This window comes from Calidris pugnax, unplaced genomic scaffold (assembly GCF_001431845.1).
Source record: "Calidris pugnax isolate Ruff unplaced genomic scaffold, ASM143184v1 scaffold470, whole genome shotgun sequence".
Lineage (NCBI taxonomy): Eukaryota > Metazoa > Chordata > Aves > Charadriiformes > Scolopacidae > Calidris > Calidris pugnax.
Window position 1 is genome coordinate 1,409,926 of NW_015092761.1, and position 19,663 is coordinate 1,429,588.

At 53.7% G+C, this 19,663-nt stretch overlaps 1 protein-coding gene across 1 annotated transcript; it reads left to right on the forward strand.

Annotated features, from left to right (window-relative positions):
- The first annotated feature begins 86 nt into the window (after positions 1-86).
- PIRT (phosphoinositide-interacting regulator of transient receptor potential channels) lies at positions 87-7,200 on the forward strand. Its single transcript, XM_014962655.1, has 2 exons — positions 87-264; positions 6,778-7,200. The coding sequence occupies exons 1-2, from the start codon at positions 262-264 to the stop codon at positions 7,198-7,200; spliced, it is 426 nt and encodes a 141-aa protein (XP_014818141.1). The 5' UTR covers positions 87-261.
- The last annotated feature ends 12,463 nt before the right edge of the window (positions 7,201-19,663 follow it).

Here is a 19,663-nt window from a genome sequence, read left to right on the forward strand (position 1 = left end):
AGGATGGAGCTGTAGCACTGACACCGCTGTCCCGGTCTTCTCGCAGAGCAGAGCCCACACAGCCCAGCAGGATCCATTCCTCCTGGGGCTGACCACAGGGACAGAAAGCTGGATACTTGGAGCGGCTCCTCCTGTGTCCATAGGAGCCGCCGGCTGGGTTCCTCCACGGCGTGCTCAGGGGATGTTTAGTGCGAGCGGCCACCTCACCTCCCGCAGCGAGCCACCACCCGCCGGGGACAGCAGGGACGACAGAGGCACGGCATGGTGAGTGGCACCCCGTCCCTCCCCAGGGGATTCCCTACCCTGACACTCCCACAAGGAAGGAGGTGCTGCCCCCCCATCAACACCTCCTTGGTGCAGGTTCCCCAGGGCAGGCCACGGGGCTGGAGGTCTTCATGGGATGGCTGTGGGCAGGGCAGGTCCCCATCTCCACCAGGAAGCATCCCCCTGTCCCCAGCTTACTCGGTTTCTTGGGGACCTCAGGCAGGGTGGCTCCTTGGATGCACATCCCACTGCTATTTGCTGTGTACCTGATTGATTGCCGTTTTTCATTGAAACGGGCCAGTGCTAAGAGTCAAACAGAAAGTTTCTGCAGAGCGCATGCATGCACATGTCCTCAGTGCAACAGCTCCTTTCCCACCCATCCCACGGTCACACACGCTCTAGGGCAGCTAACCCCTTCTACCAGCAAATGTGGACCCAGAGCTGTGATCTGGGGGGGTCCTGTACTGAGGTTAAACATCAGTTCAACTGATTGAACAATTGGATGCTCCAGAGCAGCAGAAAAAACCATGCCCAAACCAGCACTTCTGGTTTTTTCTCCATTCTCACCCACTGGGACCCACCAGTGAGAACTTCACTGTCCACCCATAGGGGTAGAAGGCAGGACACATCTTCTGGCTGAAGAACCTTTTGGGTCTTACCCCAAGACTTTGCAGAGCACCTGATGTTGCCGTTTGCCAGGGCACCATCCCAAGCCACCTGGAGGCCACTGGAAACCCCAGAGAGCCATAGGCCAGTGGGAAGGGGCTGGGGGTTCTCCTCTGTGGGACAGCTTTGGTGGTACAGTGCAGTACCTAAATCTGAGATGGCCATGTCGGGGACTGGTATGAGAAGCAGGGGCACATGTTCAGGTGACCCCCCCACCAAGTCAGCGCCCATAGCGCTGGAGCTGCCATTCACCCATTCAGAGGTCGTACTGGTGCCAGGCAGCTCACTTGCTTTGTCTGCTTGGGGATGGTTGGCATGATCTGAGTCCTCAGGAAAAGTCCATCCAAGGAGGATCCTTAAGCCAGGCTGGTCTTTTTGCTTCTTCCCAGTGTAAATCGGAAAAAGCCACATCCACGGAGCGCAGGGCTCACTTTGCCTTTTCCTCAAAACTTTCTTTTCCACGATGGTTGATTCCCAGGGGGATGTGGGGCTGGAGGTGAACCTGGTTTAGGAGTGTGGGAGCTTCTGCTGCTGCCTGTCTCAGCCCTGGTGAGGAGAGAAGCATTTTTCAGGGAGAGCAAAATATATAAACTTGGCCTGGATTTCCAGCAGCATTTGGCCATTGGTTTGCAGAATCCTTAGCTTCCCCTCCCACTGATTTTTGTGGTAAAACACAGAGCAGAGCCCCCAGGTGCTGCAGCACCACCCTGCACGCAGCAGCAGCAGTACCACCACCTACAGCTCTGTGTCCAGGGCAGGTCCACTCTTGCCTGCACCACCAGTGCTCTGTGGGATGGCACCTCCCTAGTCCCAGGGCAAAGACGAGCTCCACTTTGAGATGATGAGAGAGGTCTTCATGAGGAAGAGCCAGATGGAGATGGACACCAATCCCTGGGGTGAGGCTGTGAGCTGGGGAAGCTCCAGTGGCCCTGGCCATGAAAAGTGGGAGGAAGAAGTGGCAGAAACTGCTTGCAGTGAGGACTTAAGAGGAACCTGTAAGGCTGAGGACTGGACTGGGAGAGTAAATCCAGACCTTGCATGGCTGGGAGGACACAGGCTTGTGCTTAGGAGCAAGGGCTTCAGATCAGGCTGTTGCCCCACTTTTAGCACAACACTGGCCACATTTGCAGGTTATTTGCAGCATCTCAGCTCCTGGGCTGGGATGCCTGTCCTGAGAGCTGCTGCTTCGGGGGGCTTGTGGGTGAGGAACCCCATCCACAGCCAGGATGGGCTGAGGGACGCAGGGAAGAGCCCTTAGGTGCTGTGCTCAGTCCAGAGCCCTCTCCTCAGCACCACCATGTAATGTCCCCAAGGTCCAGGAGGTACCCAAGTGTGTGCTGTGCTGCTTTGCCACGGGGGTCCCCAGTCGGTGGATCTCCCAGCTCAGAAACCAAACATCATCACACAAAGCACTGGAGGAGCAAAGGGAAGAGAAATAGAATCCCAGGAGGCTTTTCCTCATGGAGGGGGAAAAGAAAGACCCTGGTGCCAGCTCCATCAACAGCAACTGCCCAAGATTTCAGAGGCAGCAGCAGCACACCACCAGACATAAAATCCAAGCTGTGCTTTGGAGGCATTTTCAAGCCAGCAAACGGTCATCTGCTGATGCTCTCCTTACAACAATAATGATTAAAAAAAATTGGGAGAAATCTGAGAGCATCATCCTGCCAGGCTGTTCAGTACAACCATCACATCTTCAGATATGAGCCCATCTGTGATGAATTAGGGATGGAGCACAGGCAGAGCAGGAGCTGAAATCGCATTAGCTCTCCCAAGAGCTGCAGATACATGTGGTACTTGCAAACACACGCCCGGCTGCTTGCGGGGAGTGGGATCCATCACTAGCCAGCAGTGGGGAAAACACACAGGGACTCATGCAAAAGCACAGACAGAAATACAAGGCAGAGTATACAAATTAGAGGAAGATGACAGAAATGGAGACAAGCGTGATCAAAAAAGCCCGCTCTGCCAGGAAGCACCAGAAGAATTATCAGTGTCAGGGAATTGTGGTGAGAGGGGTGATTACACCAGAAATTAAAAGAGGGGGGGAAAATCCACTCCAGTGTATACACAACCTGACAAGAAGATGATGTTTTCTGCAGGCGCCTGACATTAATGCTCTGCAAAATGAAGAGGAAGGTGCTTTGCAGAGTGCAGAGCACCCCTGGAAGTGGAGGGAGGGCGGCAGCAGATGGGCAAGCAAGGAGCGGGGTGCCTGGAAGACGGGGCAGGGAAGGCTGCATTAGGCTGCCGAGATATGAGATCTGGGCATTATTCCAGAGGAGAAAGCAAATTTCCAGCCACAAAGCCAAATTAAAATTATACAGTGGCTTGGTCATAAAGCCTCACCACGGTGGATGTTACAAGGAGAAAGCCAAAAATGCCACGACTACCTGGGATGAGATCTCAGGAGGAGCCTTTGCAAAAGGGTTGGGCTGGAAGAGGGGGTCCACAGCCCAGCAACGCCATGAGTGAGGCAGCTGGACGAGCTGCACACACCAGCCAAGCAATAAGTTATTCAGGACCTGGGCATATCTCCACAGAACTGGTAGGGTTTTTTTGGAGGACTGGACTGACTCCTGGGCAGGTTTTACAGGTGGAAGGAGAACAAAGGGGTTGCCCCACATGGAGCTGGTCTCACTGTCCCCCCAGAACCCTGGAGGTTGCTGTCAGCATCTGGGTTTTGTCCCAGGAGCCTGTGGCTGCCTGGAACCACAATGCACAGGAGCAGGGAGGTGAGACACTTGGCAGCAACTGGCAGCAGGGGAGGTTGGACCAGAAAACCTGCGTGTCTAACGTGGCTGTGGCCATCAAAATAACATCTCAGCGCAGCTGGTGCTTCTGCAAAGCCAAGGGGTCAGCATGTTCCGCTGCAGTCAGACCAGATTTCAGGGACACGGTTAGCAACTTGAAAGGAGGAGAAGCAGAGAAATTAAAGCAAGCTGCTCTGACCAAGCTTATCTGCTTTGTCAAGTGCACAGTCATCCCCCATCAAGTCCTTTAGAAGACATATCAGGATGTCAGAAATGTCCCCAGCTGTCCAGAGTGGGGTGAAAGCTGCGGACGGGAGAGATGTAAATCATGCCCATTGCTCATGCCTTTGGTTTTTCACTTGGTCCAAGTTTGGCAAACCCAAAACATTGCAAAACACGTCGATACCACCAGATATGAACTTCTGCCAACAGTGTCTGTGTCGGGGGGAACTAAATTGAAAAATTACATCTGTATCTCTTCAGAATAAACCACAAAACCTTGGCAGGGGACACAGGTGAAAGAATAAGGGAGGTGCATGCTGGCAGGCAGCGATCAGCACCCCTCGGTGGGCAGTGGGCCCAGTATGGCCCAGACACAGGCAGGTTTCCTTAGGAGGGTGCCTCTGGAGCTGTGCCAGCTTTGCAGCCTCTATGTGGCTCCACATACGTGGTACACGCTCTCACATTGATTAGCAGCAACGGGAAACGAGCTGGGGCTGCTGAGCTTCGTGCTCACCTCATCCACACCTCATCGCTGCCCACCGCAGCAGCAGTCCTCCCCATAGCACACACAGCGTGCAAATCCAGCCCGATATCACCCATGGTGGGCACCTCCTGGCGAGCCACCCCAGGGCCTGCGGTGGGTTTGGGCACAGCCAGAGCCAAGCAGAGGAAACACGGGGCTTTGTGTGCCCAATGGGGCCCACGACAGGGGTTTAAATGAGCTGTTCTGGATCAAAGCCCACTTAAGCTTAAGTGGAGTGGGCATAGAGCCCTGGTGGCACCACCCATCCACCTAAGGGCTTGTGCCCAGGCCAGCAGGGCTGTGGCTTAGCACAGAATCATAGAACGGTTTGTGTTGGAAGGGATTTTAAAGATCATCTTGTTCCAACCCCCCTGCTCTGGGCAGAGACACCTCCAGGTTGCTGGAGACCAGGTTGCTCCAAGCCCCCTCTAACCTGGCCTTGAACCCCTCCAGGGATGAAGCAGCCACAGCTTCTCGGGGCAACCTGGGCCAGGCTCTCACCACCCTCAGAGGAAAGAATTTCTTCCCCAGATCTCATCTCAATCTCCCCTCTTTAGTTTAAAACCCTTCCTCCTCATCCTAGGGCTCCCCTTCCTGATCCAGAGTCCCTCCCCATCTCTCCTGGAGCCCCTTGAGGGACTAGAAGGGGATCTAAGGTCTCCCCAGAGCCTTCTCTTCTCCTGGCTGAACCCCCTCAGGTCTCTCAGCTTGTCCTCACAGCAGAGGGACTCCAGCCCTTGAAGCATCTCCATGGCCTCCTCTGGACCCATTTCAATGACTGGCAGAGGACAGTCAGTCCCAGCCCTCCTGACACCACTGAGCCCCTGGAAGAAAACCCAGCAGCTCAGGCAGGAGTTTGCTTTGCAAAAAAAAAAAAAATCTGATTCCTGGCTGCAAAGCACCCATCCTTGCCTTCCTCAGCCCTGGTACCTGTATGGGTTCATCTCGGCTGGGCTTCCCAGCAGCAGGTCAGAGCAAGCACCAGGAGCACTCCCGGATCCAGCCTCCTGCCCTTGTCTCCTCAGCAGAGCCCTGAGGAAATAGCGGTTAATGTAATGCTCAGCCCTTCCCATTTACCATAATGGTTTCTCCGTGCTAAAGGCACTTTGTTTCTGGGAAAATGTATTTCCTCCTTGAATTGGTGAAAAAATAATGCCTCAAAAAGCCACATGGCTGACCCAGCGGTCGCAAGTCAGAGCATCTCAGTGTGCTCCTGCTACTGAGACCACGAGCCCTCCTGCAGCACCTGTCTCAGCTGACGGCTGGAGAAATATCATAGAATCATAGAATGGTTTGGGTTGGAAGGGACCTTAAAGACCATCCAGTCCCACCCCCTGCCCTGGGCAGGGACACCTCCCACCACACCAGGTTGCTCCAAGCCCCCTCCAACCTGCCCTTGAACCCCTCCAGGGATGGGGCAGCCACAGCTTCTCTGGGCAACCTGGGCCAGGCTCTCACCACCCTCACAGCAAAGAGTTTCTTCTTAATATCTTTCCTAAATCTCCCCTCTTTCAGTTTAAAACCATTCTCCCTTGTCCTGTGGCTCCCCTCCCTGACCAAGAGTCCCGTCCCATCTCTCCTGAAGCCCCTGTAGGGACTGGAAAGGTCTCTAAGATCTCCCTGGAGCCTTCTCTTCTCAGGCCTGTTTCCTGTGTGACAATAATTTCCCTATCTCCCTATCTTCCTAATGGGAAGTTTCTGTGCTGTGGCTACTATAAGGCTGACGTGTCCAGGCTGAGTGTGGTGGTGAGGATCACCCAGCCCTGCAGGCTGAAGGAAGAACAGAGCACATGGGAATGTGCTTTCTGCTCTCCTGATGAGCGGTCCTACCATGGCAGAGCCGTGCCTCAGTTTACCCACCTGCAAGAGGGAGATGTGATCATGCCACAGGGTGCTGAGGCATAATTTGGGATCTGGGAGGGAAAGCGGGTCTGGGGATACAGAGTTCTTCCCCACAGGCAGCATCACCTGCCCTGCTTGCAGGACCCTGATACTGCCCTGAAAGCAGCCAAGAGCCCTGGGAAGCTCAGGGTACTGAATACCAATGGACATCTAGTCATCCCACCCCTGAAGCCGGTGAGCTGGAAGGTCTCAGGACAGGCACAGGGACTGCAGGAGTCCCAGTGTTCATTGGTGGGCAGTGGGACTCCACAGCCACCCTCAGTCCAGTCTATCTGCAGGACCCTCTTGCCTATTCCTGCATTTCATTGCTCTCATAGCTGTGATGTTCTTCTCCCTGCAGTTACCCATCTGCATTTGACATGTCACTAATTAATGACCAGATGGGAAGCACCCAATCCATCCTCCATCACTAGCCCTGCCCTGCTCTTTCTCTTTTGTCCATCTCAGGTTTCCTCCGCAGATCCCGTCACCATGGAAATTCCCCCCAAGAGCCCTGATGGGAGTGAGAAGTCTCCTCCATCCAAGGAGCTGCTGACCAGTAACACGGCCAGCACCCTCTGCATCAGCTCCCGGAGCGAGTCTGTCTGGACCACCGCACCCAGAAGCAAGTGGGACATATACCACAAGCCCGTCATTGTTGTGTCTGTCGGAGCAGCCGTCTTCCTCTTCGGGATAGTCATCACCAGCCTGTCTTGCATCCAAATCAATAACAGAAAAGTTTACAAAATGTGTGGCCCGGCTTTCCTGTCCTTGGGACTGATGCTTCTTGTTTGTGGCCTTGTCTGGATCCCCATCATCCGGAAGAAGCAGAAGCAGAGACAGAAGTCACAGTTTCTACAGACCCTCAGGTCCTTCTTCTTTAACCGCTGAGGGCAGCCCAGGAACTTCCCGGGAGGCTCTCCTCCCCTCTACCCACCTGTGTTGGTCAGCCATAAAAACACGTATGTTCTTATACTCTCCTAGAGGATTTCATCCCAGTAAGCCTCTTCCCTACAGGTGAAACACACTGTACCTGTCTCCAACATGAAAATGAACTCTGTCTTTCATCCAAGTAATTTCAAAAAAAAAAAAGAGAGAGGGATTTTGCAGCTGAGGCAGGTCTGAGCTCTCTGCATCACCCTCCTGTCCAATGAGCAACCCAACGGCACACGCTGGGAAAAGCAAAGCTCCCAAGTAGCCTGACTTCCATCAGTAGGTTCTGCAAGATACATCAGCAGAGAGGAGCCAACTGACTACAAAAGCGTGAGCAAAGCCAGGTGTGAACATTGCTGACTGTAAACTGCAGCTCAGATGCAGAAACCAGGAGGCCAGAGGTAGTTCAGCAGGGTCAGTGGAGAGGGAAAGCAGGACAATGTACTTCCAGACCACTTTGTATCAGAGGAAGCCACCAGAACAGGCAACACACATCACCAAAGCTCAGGAGGACCAGATGTGACGCCCACAGTCAGGACTTTCCTGTCACTGGGCGATTATGATGCTGGCTGAGACATGGCTGCGCACCGGAGCTTATTCCTTGATCAGGTGGAGCATTCACAAGCTTTATTTATTGCTCAAAAGGGTCAAGGCAAGGAGCAGCATCACAAGCAGCATTTTTTTGCTCCCCCTGGCAGAGGGTGTTTAAGAAGGACTGTTCCTCCAGGCCAGCAGAGGCAAAAGTGTTTTTCAGCATCTCTGCATTTGCACTGATGTCTGCCAATTCATGCGACCAGAACTGGACCACAGGCAAGCGAGACAGGTTTGATATCTCCACCACTCCATACATCTGCCCTTAATAAATGCATGCCGTGAGGTAATTCACCAAGAAAGAAACGGCACTTTTCTGCATGGTTTTTGCCTTAATTTTATATTTTCAGCAGGCCCGATTTACTTTAAAAGACAAATTTCAAACACAAATTCTCAGTCTGAAGAACTGGTCTCATTCTGGACAGCAAGATTTAGGTTCATATAAATATGCCCATAATGGCGAGCTTCTAATTGTGGGTTCAGGCGCCGATGAGAGTCTGATTTTCCAGAAAATCAGTGCTGGTCCAGACTGGATCCCACACTGGCCCTTCATCAGCCCAGTGAGACTCCCCAGCAGAGCAAGCGCTGGCTCAGAGGCCCCGACACCCGCTGTGGGGTGAGGATGTGGCTGGTGCAGAGGAGAAACACAGAAGAAGAGACCCCACCAAGCTCCTCTTCGTCGCCTGTCCCTCTGTGGGGAAGCCCAGGCAGCCCCGTTGCTCTTCCAAAAGCCGTGGCAGGAAGAGAGGCTTGGTGGGGTGTGCACTGAGAGAATCAGCTGCTGATGGGAGGAAGCTCGTATAAGCCCTCGGGTTTCTCTAATCCAGTATCCCATGTCTCACAACACCTCCCAAGGAAAGCTGGAGAGAAGCACAAGGAATGGGGCACAAAGACAATAGTTCTCCTGGTTTACGCACACCTCCCAGTCACAGCAGCTCAGAGCCAAGCCAGAGGTTGCTCCAGGCGGCCGTTCGATGCCCGACATGCCCAGCTCCTCCTGTTTTACCCACTTTTTCAAATCAGTTTGCACTTTCAGACTCTGCAACATCCTGGAGCAACAAAATCCCTTCAAGGCCTCTAATTTGGCAGGCATGCTGGAAGCTCTGCAGAGCAGCAGGAGAGCTGGTGAGAGCAGGGGGAAGCAGATCGTGCTGCCCCAGGCTGGCAGGCGCCCAGCAGGTCAGCTGGAAGGGAGTGGTCCTGAAGTCAAGGATGGAGAAGCTACAGCCATGGGAACTGTGCTCGGGGCCAAGAGCTGATTCCCTGTGGGAAGAAAATATTTAAGGTCCTCTGGGTCATCTCTGGCTGAACTCCCTTTTGTCTGAAATCGGTCCCATATCAGGGTTTGTGCCTGCAAATATGGTCCAACATGCTTATGGCCCAAAGCCTTCAAGTGGAAGCATTTGTGCTACCATGGTCTGGCTAACGTGATTAACCAGGGAGCTCGGGCTCACTGTGCCACTGCAGACTGGGCTCCCACCAGTATGTGACCAGGGCTGGCCAGCCCCATTCACCTAGAGATCCCTTCCACCAGCGCTGGGAGAGCTTGAGGAGGTGGCTCCCAGCCTGGCATCTGGCACTGCTGGATTATGAGCTACACACGTCCCTTTGCCCTGGGCTCAGCCTGGCCCAGAGTTTTATTTATTTCCTGAGTTTTATTTCTTGGGTGGCACGGATGTTTGCCCCCGGCCAGCTGGTGCCAGGCTTGATAAAGGGACGTACGAGGTGTATGATCTGGCACCAGACCCAGTAAAGCTCCCTTTGTTCCTCAGCCATTCATCGTGCCATGCAAGATTTTGCTTGTTTTTGCAGTCCTGGCTTGGCACCGGGCACCAGTCTGTATTGATTTAGCGGCAACGGGCAGCGGACACTCGCCTAAAACTCCTGCTGCAGTCAGAAGAGCAGACAAACCTCAGGACTCATGAGGGGGGAATCACGGAGTGACGTGAAGAGCATCACCAGGTCCCAGCTGGCGCCAGCCTGCAGGTCTGGTCACAGTCTGGAGGAGGCACCTGGCAACGGTCCCTGCTGGAAACAGCTCTGCTGCGGCAAGAGAGGGCTCCCTGTCCAAAGGGATGTGACAGGAGGACTCAATGCACAAAACAGCTCAGAGAGAGGGAGCAGGGTCCAGCTTTCTGCGTCTCATGACCAGGAAAAAGGAGGCAGTCAGTGAAATGTTACTATGATAAGAAGCTACTGAGACCAAGAATCTAATGGGATTCCAGACTGGTGACTTATAACAAGAGTATTATGTTTAATTAAAGCAAAAACTTCCCAATGGACTTTAATCTTGCTGCTCTGGTCTCACAAGAGTTTTGTGCCTGCTGGTAGAGAGGAGAAGGTCTTTGGGTTGGATGACAGTGTGTCATGCAGGGGCCACCATGCAGGGGTCTCACTCAGGATGTCAGGAGGAGGAAGAGGGGGGGCTGGAACTGTAGACTTGTTTGGGTGCTGGCCATGTGTCCTGGGTAAGGGTCTCAGGTCTGAGGATACGCTCAGCGTACACCTCTGTTGAGGTGTGAGGACCACACGGGTGGCACCAGAAAGTGCCTGGGATGGAGCCTGCCTGGGTGAGTAAAGGGATCAGCCCAGGGACCAGCAAAGCTCACTGAGAGGAGGAGGGGGAATTCCCTCCTGGAAGTGAGGATTCCCACCTGGAGTACTGTATCCAGCTTTGGAGTCTTCAGCACAAGAAGGACATGGACCTGTTGGAGCGGGGCCAGAGGAGGCCATGGAGATGCTCTGAGGGCCAGAGCCCCTCTGCTGTGGGGACAGGCTGAGAGAGTTGGGGGGGTTCAGCCTGGAGAAGAGAAGGCTCCGGGGAGACCTTATAGTGGCCTTACAGTATCTGAAGGGGGCTATAGGAGAGATGGGGAGAGACATGGACATGTAGAGGTAATGGTTTTAAACTGAAAGAGGGAAGATTGAGATGAGATATTGGGAAGAACTTCTTTGGTGTGAGGGTGGTGAGACCCTGGCCCAGGTTGCCCCGAGAAGCTGTGGCTGCCCCATCCCTGGAGGGGTTCAAGGCCAGGTTGGAGGGGGCTTGGAGCAACCTGGTGTGGTGGGAGGTATCCCTGCCCAGGGCAGGGGGTGGGACTGGATGGTCTTTAAGGTCCCTTCCAACCCAAACCATTCTGTGATTCTATGATTTATCAGGTGGATCTTACCATTCACTGACCAGATATATAGGGGTACAGTGAGATAAAGGGAGAGGAATGGTAACTGAAGAGAAAACTGGATCAAACCAAAGAAACCTATGTTTGAAGAAAATATCCTGTTATCCAGCAAATATAATTATGTCCAGCTCTTACTAAAGTAAGTTTCAACATGATCTGCCAGCTTCTCCTGTTCTATAAAAAGAACAGGAAATCCATTACAAAATTCATTATCTCTGCAGAGCAGTTCAAAGAGGAAATGTCTCTCCTGCATCTCAAAGGTCAGGCCACCCCCAGCAAACCCAGCCCCCCCATAGCAAACCCGCCAGGCAGGCTGTGCTACCAGATGACGCCCTCCTACAGACACCTGCAACACCTTCTCCATTCCTGGGCTTTAAAACAAGAGTTAAACCTGCCCAAAGACACTGCACACACACGCCCCTCCCCATCACACACCTCTCTCTGAGGTTGTTAAATCATATTTTATCCCACTTTGCATCGGCACCCCCCATGGGTGGGGATGGGCGGGGATGGGCACCTTGGGCCCACCAAATGGGCACTTTGAACCCCCACTTTGATCTGGGAGTTTCTGAAGCTGCTGCTGGGAATTGCACTAACACCACCCTCCCCTTCTTTGGGGTATAAATTATTTAACTGTGGAAGGAAGCAGGTGACCACCCGTGTCTGTAAGTGCAGGGCAGTTGAAACTTGATGATCTTTAAGGTCCCTTCCAACCCAAACCATTCTATGATTTTACACATTCCCCTGAGCACTCCCACCACCCCTTCCTGGAAACACCACCGAGGGCTCGAGGGGCCGTGGGGGCTGATACCCCCAGTCTCCACCGGGCTGTCAGCTTCCAGACAGTGTCTGGATATTATCCAGGCACCCCAAAACGCTGCTGGTGCTTCCTTGCACCCTAAGGAGCAGATGACATCCCACCAGGATGAACCACAATCACTCGTCCATTCCTCAGTGCCAGCAGCAGACCTTCCTTGTCCTTAATGAGAAGTAATGAGAGTAATAACTTTCAGAGGACTCTCATAGAATCACAGAATGGTTTGGGTCGGAAGGGACCTTAAAGATCATCTAGTTCCAAGCCCCTGCCCTGGGCAGGGACACCACTCCCAATGCTAGGGGTGAGTTTGAAACCTTACCCAAAAAAAAAAAAAATCAGAACCAAAAAAAACCCAATCCTTCCTATTTTCAGACGCTGTGTCAGGCAGGCAGAAGCTGTGGAACCAGCTTGGACTCGTTGTGTGGCACGGAAAAGCTGGGGAGGCCGGTGTGAGCAAACATGCCCCAGCTTTGCCCCTGCCCCTTGCCCAGGGATGGGAGGGGATGATGAACCGGGGCTTTCACCCAAGCGACAGCGTCAGGGACGCTAAATCTGGTTATTTCTCACTCAGACTCTGCTGTGACCTGGGCGAGTCCAGGGGAGGAGATGCCCGTGGCCCAGCGGTCGATCCGAGCTGCCTGGGCACGTGTGTGCAGCCCCAGGGCTGGGAGGTCCCCGCCAGAGCTGGGTGTAGCACCAACAAAAGTACTTGTGTTTTTTCTTTCTTCTTTTTTTTCCCTCAACCGGAATATCAAGTTGCAATAAAAGTCAGCACCAAAAAGGAAACTGTTTACATCCAGTGACCCGGGGTGTTTAAAGCTCTGCTCCTCGGCACGCAGCAGTGTTGGGGAAGGGAAAACTCCTGTTCCCTACATTATGGGCTTTGCGGGATCCAGCCCACCATGAGCACCAAAGATTCAGGGGCTTCAGAGACATCGACCTCCTTCCCAGCCTCTCCTGTCAGCATCCCTGGGGATGAAAATACATGGATCCAGCCTGCTTCCAAGCTGGCTGGTGCAGGCTGGTTTTAACCCAGCCTCAAACCCGAATCTCAGCTCCCAGCCCTGCCATAAACCCCTGATCTTCTGGGGTGGAGGGGGCTCCCAGGTCACCATGGAGAAGCTGGTGAACATGTAGCCCTGGCCCCAGTTGTCTTGGGTTTGAAACCAGGTAGGGCTCTGTAAGATGTTATGAAACTTTCCATCCCTTTCTGTGCTGGAGCACCCTGGGGGGATGGGAGAAGAGGCTGGGAAGGGGCAAGGCTGGAGTGGGGGCTCAGGTCCCCATCCGTGGGTCGGGGTGGGCCACCATCTGAAACCACCCTGGCAAGGGCAGTTGGGACAACCACGCTCTGGGTGACCATGTCAATGCCGGGGTGTTGTACGGAAGGACCAGGAGGTGATACGCTGGTGCAGCTCTCCTGGTGATGGCTGGGAAGAGGCAGAGCCCTGGAGAGGGTCTGTGGGGGGAGATGCCCTCTGCTACTTTGCCCTGCCAAGCTTTGGTGCCTGACATACCTCCCAGCACTTCTCCTTCCCGGGGTTCAGGGTCTGGAAAGACTTGCTCCGACCAGCAGATTCAGCTGTCATCCTCCAGGCACGCACGTGTGATGAAGGATTGGAATTTCTGGGGGGTAATATTAAACTATTTTCTGATGAAAACCTGAGGTACTGCTTGGAGAGGCCCTCTCAGAGCATCCAGTTCTTCAGTCCTCAGCACAGGAAGGACATAGACCTGTTGGAGTGGATCCAGAGGAGGCCACAGAGATGCTGCGAGGGCTGGAGCCCCTCTGCTATGAGGACAGGCTGAGAGTTTGTATATGTGCGTCCCCATAGGACAGATGATATTTTGGGGACAGGGTCTCCAGGGAAAGCACCTGGGGGGAAGCTCTCCATGATGTGGGCTCTTGATGTGCGGCTGACATCAAGAGTGACCAACAGTCCCAGAGCTGATGCTGGCACATGGCGGGGATCGCAGGCTGGGCTCCCTGCGTGCTTTTACTGACTCCAAGGGCAGCAGGCACCATGAATCCCAAATGGTGCACAATTGACGGCTTCCTCCACTCTGCCGGGAAGATCAGCGATTGCTGTGGAGCTGGGTCCTGTGGGTAAATGCAGGTCACCAGGCTTGCCCTGTGAAAGGCACTGGGTGTGCTACAGCAAGTCTCGGTGGCATCTCAGCCTGAGGGACCAAGGCGTTGGACCAGTGATGGGCCCTGGTGGTTCCCAGTTTAAGTCCTCACTGGGAAAAGCTGCAGCCCCTCCCTCTGGCTTTCCCTAGAGCTTATAGCCATCATTTAGAGCACGGGCTCCCCCCTTGCTTGGTGGGGTGGGGGTGTTGAAGGTCCATTTGGTTTTTTTCTGGCTGCTGTAGGTGCTCCCCCAACCCCAACTGGACCTTTGGGGGTGTTGAATGTGGAATCACTTGTCCCAATGCCCAGACCAGCCCTTAGGGTCCCATGTTGGGCTGGTGTAACCATGGATTATGCCAAATTTTGCACAGTGCTTGGGGTTGGGATAAGCCAGCAACCCTCCTTCCAGCTCTCCTTGCCTTTCAGCCCCAAATGCAGCCTAAACCCAGGTCTTTGGACCCCAGTGGGCACAGGAGCGGGCAGATGGGTTGTCCCCGGGGCACTGCTGCTGGGAGCACCTACCAGCCCGTCAGCTGCTGGCCCCACAGCTGCGAGTTGGAGCCAGCTCTCACCTGCTGAATCTGCTGCAGAGTTTTACAGCAGTGCCTGCCAGTGCTGGTGGATGCTGCTGGGCAGGTCAGACCCCAGCCCTGCCGCTCCCCTCATCCCACCGCGCAGCTCTTGCAGACCAGACTGCATGGAATCATAGAACCATAGAATCATGTGTTGGGCTGGAAGAGACCTTTAAAGGTCATCTAGTCCAACCCCCCTGCACTTAAGCAGGGACATCTTCAACTAGATGAGATTGGTCAGAGCCTCATCAAGTATGACTTTGCATGTCTCCAGGGATTAAGCAGGGACATCTTCAACTAGATCAGAGCCTCATCAAGTATGACTTTGCATGTCTCCAGGGATGGGGCTTCCACCCCCTCTCTGGGTAACCTGTTCCAGCATCTCACCTCCCTCGGTGTAAAGAACTTCTTCCTAAATGTCTAATCTAAACTTACCGTGCTCTAGTTTAAAACCATTGTCTCTTGTCCTAGTGCTACAAGCCCTTGCAAACAGTCCCTCCCCATCTCTCCTGTAGCCCCCTTCATGTGCTGGAAGGGGCTCTAAGTTCTCCCTGGAGCCTTCTCTTCTCCAGGCCGAACAATCCGACTCTCTCAGCCTGTCCTCACAGGAGAGGTGCTCCAGCCCTCTGATCATCTTCATGGCCCTCCTCTGGCCCTGCTCCAACAGGTCCATGTCTTTCTTGTGCTGAGTCCAGAGCTGGATGCAGTGCTCCAGGTGGGGTCTCATGTGAGTAGAGTAGAGGGGGAGAATCATCTCCCTTTCTCTGTTGGCCACCCTTCTTTTGATGTATCCCAGGATGCAGTTGGCCTTCTGGGCTGGGCTGCAAATGCACATAACTGCATCATGTTCAGCTTTTCACCCGTCTCCAGCTGCTGGCCACTCCTGGGGAGATCTTGCAGAAAAGCTTTCAGCAGCCATGTCCCCACCAAAACCATATGCCAGACACAGCTCGATGGTGTTCACAGCTCAAAGTGGGCAGGGGGGTGATGGATCTCCCCCCCACACCGTGGTCTGGGGGGGCTCACTCCCCCTGGCCAGGGATGCGAGGGGCCCTGCAAAGCGTGGGAGTCTCTTCCAGCAGTAGGAACATGTGCTGACTCCCCACGTGCCAGGATGCTGTGGTGTTGTCCTCTTTGGGATGCTTTCCAGGGGATCAGCATCACCAGCCAGGGCTCAGCAAGGAAGGAGCGCTGGGGGAAGGAGGCTTTCCTAAATCAGTGTTATTCCTGCCCAGCCACGCCTGGGCTCCTTTCCCAGACATGAAGAGGCACAATCACTCAGTGTCTATCAATGTCTTTCAGGTAATGACGGGGGAAGGGTGAGCTGTTGTTACCATTCCTCCCCGGGGAGATGTCCTGAGAGTTCAATATAAACTGCTCTGAGCTTTCATTCTGTCAAGAAAGCTCTTCCTACGCCCAGAGATGGAAGGAGAGCGCTTGGAGAGCAGCTTCGCTCCTGCAGCCACGAGTCCCACGGCTGAGACCCAACGCCAAAATGCTCTGACCCTGCATGGACCTGCTGGCCCTTGAAGGAAACCAGCCCCCTTGGGCCACAGAAGGGAGTTTACACCCCCCTGACAAAGCTGAGTTCACCTGCAGCCCCTGCATTTTCAGCAGCTTGAGACATTCACCACCAAGGGCACAGCCAGCCCTGAGCTGTGGAGCTGTGCCTGGAGATCACCACGCATGAACCATCCCTGGGCTGCTTGGTCAAGCAGCACCGTGCTGCCCATTTGTTTTCTCCTCATCGTCAGGCAGATATTTCATAAAAGCTCAGCCTGTGCTACAGGGAGTTACCCGGGTTTTACTACAGGAGAAACTTTATGAAGGCTCCTTCTTGGGTTTGTCTCCACATGTTGCATTTAAATAAATATTGACAGACTCCCGCTGGCCAAAGATTTTGTCAGAGCACTTCCATTCTTGCTGCTCCCAACTAATATGTAACTCGGGGAAGCAACGTTCATTGTTCCCTGTGAAGAACTGGTTCGTTCTTGCCACATACTTCTGCAAACCTGTTCTGGGCCAGCTCCAGGAACAAGTGTTTTCTGCTAACATCATCTTTCCAGCTACGGCAGAACCAGGCTAGAAAAAGGCAGAAGAGGTAGGAAGATTTTTCTGCTCCCTGTTAAGTATCTTTGGAGTAAAATACAACTGTCTGTAGTTTTCTGAGCCATTAATTGAAGGTGAATGAACTTCTGGAAACCTTTAGGATCCTTTCATACCCAGGGAGCAGCTTTGTTTAGTGTGTTGCCTTTCCTTTCGTGCTGTCATGGGCAAATCACTGCTCTCACATACTTCTTGGCAGGGCTTAGCAGCACCAAAATGCATCCAGATGAAAACCCTACAGAGCAAATCCAAGCTGGACTGCTGATACCCTCCTGATGGGCAGTACGGGATGAGCCTTGCAACATCTGGCTCATTAAAGCCAGAGGTTGCAAAGGAAGAAAGCCTGAAGGAAGACTTGAATGCAATGGTAAATACTACCTCAGTCCCTGAACTCTCCTGGAGGGGCACCAGAGGAATGGGACAGGCCATCCCACCACACAGTGTCTCCTCCAGAGGGACAGGAGTTGCCACAGCTATTCCACCTTCTGGACTAGGATCAGAAATTCCCAGATTCTGCGTTGCAACAACCTCCACAAGTTTCCTTGCTCTCTTTTTCATTCCTGGGCTGCCCCAGGCATGTGATGCAGGCCAGGAGAAGACCTTCATCTGATCTGGCAAGATCAAGCTGGCACAAGCCTTTTTCAGTGTGTGGCTGGACAGGTCAGGATTGACCTGAGACCAGGTCAATCTTGCATCAGACACCTCTTCCTTCAAAGTATTTGCCTTTGGAGGGTGTTACAGGTCTGAGGGGGGTTCCTGGGGTGATGTCCACTCTGCCCCAGGTGGCTAATGTCTGTCAGGATCAGAGACAGGCTGGAAAGGGCAGAAAAGTCTGAAGGCATCTTCTGGGGCTCTCCCACTACAATAAAAACTGCCTGTCTAATCAACCTGGAAGAAATTCAGTGAACAGAAGACAAAGACTCAGAAAAAAACCCAAAAGAGACATTAACTGGATACAGCTGTGGGAGAAAGACAGGACACAGAAAAGGTCCCTCCTCTCAGAGGGTGACAGTGCTCAGGCTCATCAGAAAACTGGCCAGAGCAGCTCCATCATCACCAGCACTAAACCCCAGGTGGGTTCATAAGAATGCAGCTGAATTGGGGAGCAAAGAGCTGCAAATCTCCTTCTCCTTCTCCATCCTCTGTCCACCTCCACAATCACCACAGTCCACTGAAAGAAGACTAAAGGAAGAGGTATCCACCCGAGGGGCTGCCCAACAGCAAGCCAGGAGCTGGGCATGGCTCTGAGCCTCGTGTGGCAGGGCAGGGGAAAGGGAAAGCCACGGGGTGCAAGCAAGCCCAGCCTGAACCCTGGGGAACCTCTGGCCCCTGAACCCTGGGTGACTCCCCAGGAGGCTGCAGGTGCTGAGAAGACCACTATGAACTGAAGGGAGGGTTTAGGAGCAAGGGAATTTTTTTTTTTTTGTCTGAGCACACATGAAGCCAGATTTCAGAGCGTGTTTCCTGTAAACAAGGTGATTGGGTCCCGGTGGCACTTCCCACCAGCCAGCTGGTAATTAATCCAGGGCTCATCCCGAGCTGGCAAAAAGCAGATTCTCCCCAAGGCTCCAGAGGGTGATAATGCACAAAGAAGAGATTAGTTATTTATTGGCATATTTAAAAAGCCTTCATTGTTCAAACAAAGTGGGAAAAAAATATCTCCTGGAAGGGGCAGACCCTCGCCTTGGGGAGGGAGCAGCACGCACTGGAACAGAGGGTTTGCACAGCACCACGGGTTTGCAAGCAACGGGATGGACAAGGTGAGGAGAGAGGACCACGGGGCTGTGCCAGGTAACCTCCTCTGCCCTGTGCTTGTTTGTGAGACGCGCTCTGAGGGTGGCAGGTGGGAGCATGGTGACTTTTAGCATCTGGGATTCCCTGGGCAGCAGAGGAAACTCTCAGGCAAGGTAGGTCATGTCCCTCATTCCCTCCAGCCATCACCTCACTCATGGCAGAGTGGTGATGGGGCTGCCGAGGTGGCAGATGGGCTCTGGGTGACCTGCGTTTGGCAAGGAGATTGAGGATGGCACTCCTGGCATGACCCATGGCATACACTGGAGCTAAGGCCATCTCCAGCAGGTACTTCCATCTGGGCACTACTCCAGTCCCTGACGCTGACCTTGTCCCCAAAGGTCCTGTCTCAAGCTTTGGCATCCTCTGTGTGGCCAAGAGAAGGGGCAGGTGGCTGCCAGCCCACAGGCCATGCAGTGCTCCTGTCTTGGGATGGCTTTCCTGGAGCCAAGGATTCCCTGGATGCTCCACCTCCCCCAGTCTTTCCCTGTTTGCCAAGCACGCACAGACCAGAGAGGCAGGAGAGGAAAGATGTGCCCGGTGCCACACAACAACCTGGGAGCAAAAGGTGGCAGTCCTGGGTCCTACAAAGCAGTAGGTACTGGCTGCTCAGAGACAAGCCTGGAGCTCTGGGAGTTTTGCCTTTTTTTGGTGATTCATCACTGACTTGCTCGGTTCCCCTCTTGGGGATGGGCAGTGACACAGGTTGCCTGATTTGTGACTTTCCAGCAAAGTGTGCTTTTTGGAGGTGTTGCAAGGGTGATGTATTTCTGATACTCTGGACAAATTCCCATGCCTTAGTTTACCTATGAAGTGAGGAAGGGATGGATGCAATGTTTCCAGGCTGTCACTGGGATGCCGGAGCTGGTGTCCTGCAGACTTCGCTGGGGTCCTTGCATGGCAGATGCTGCCCAAAAGTGACACAAGATGACTCCTGGTTCTCAAATGGAAGGAGTGTAGCCCTTCTGTGGGATGGGTCAGGACCAGACTTGCACCTTTTAGGGAGGCTGGGTGTGATGTGCCTACACCCAGGCCGGTCACAGGGTATCCTGGTGGCAGGTCCCTTCCCTGGAGAGCTCACACAGGCTGCGCAGCGGAACGCGCCCCTGGGATCCGCTCCAGGAGACGCAGTGGCAGGGCCATGAAACAGTTAAAGCTGTATCGTGTGCTCCCTCCCAATTGTTCTGCAAGGTGTGCTGTGACATTTGTACTTCCTCCTGGCAGGCAGGGAGCA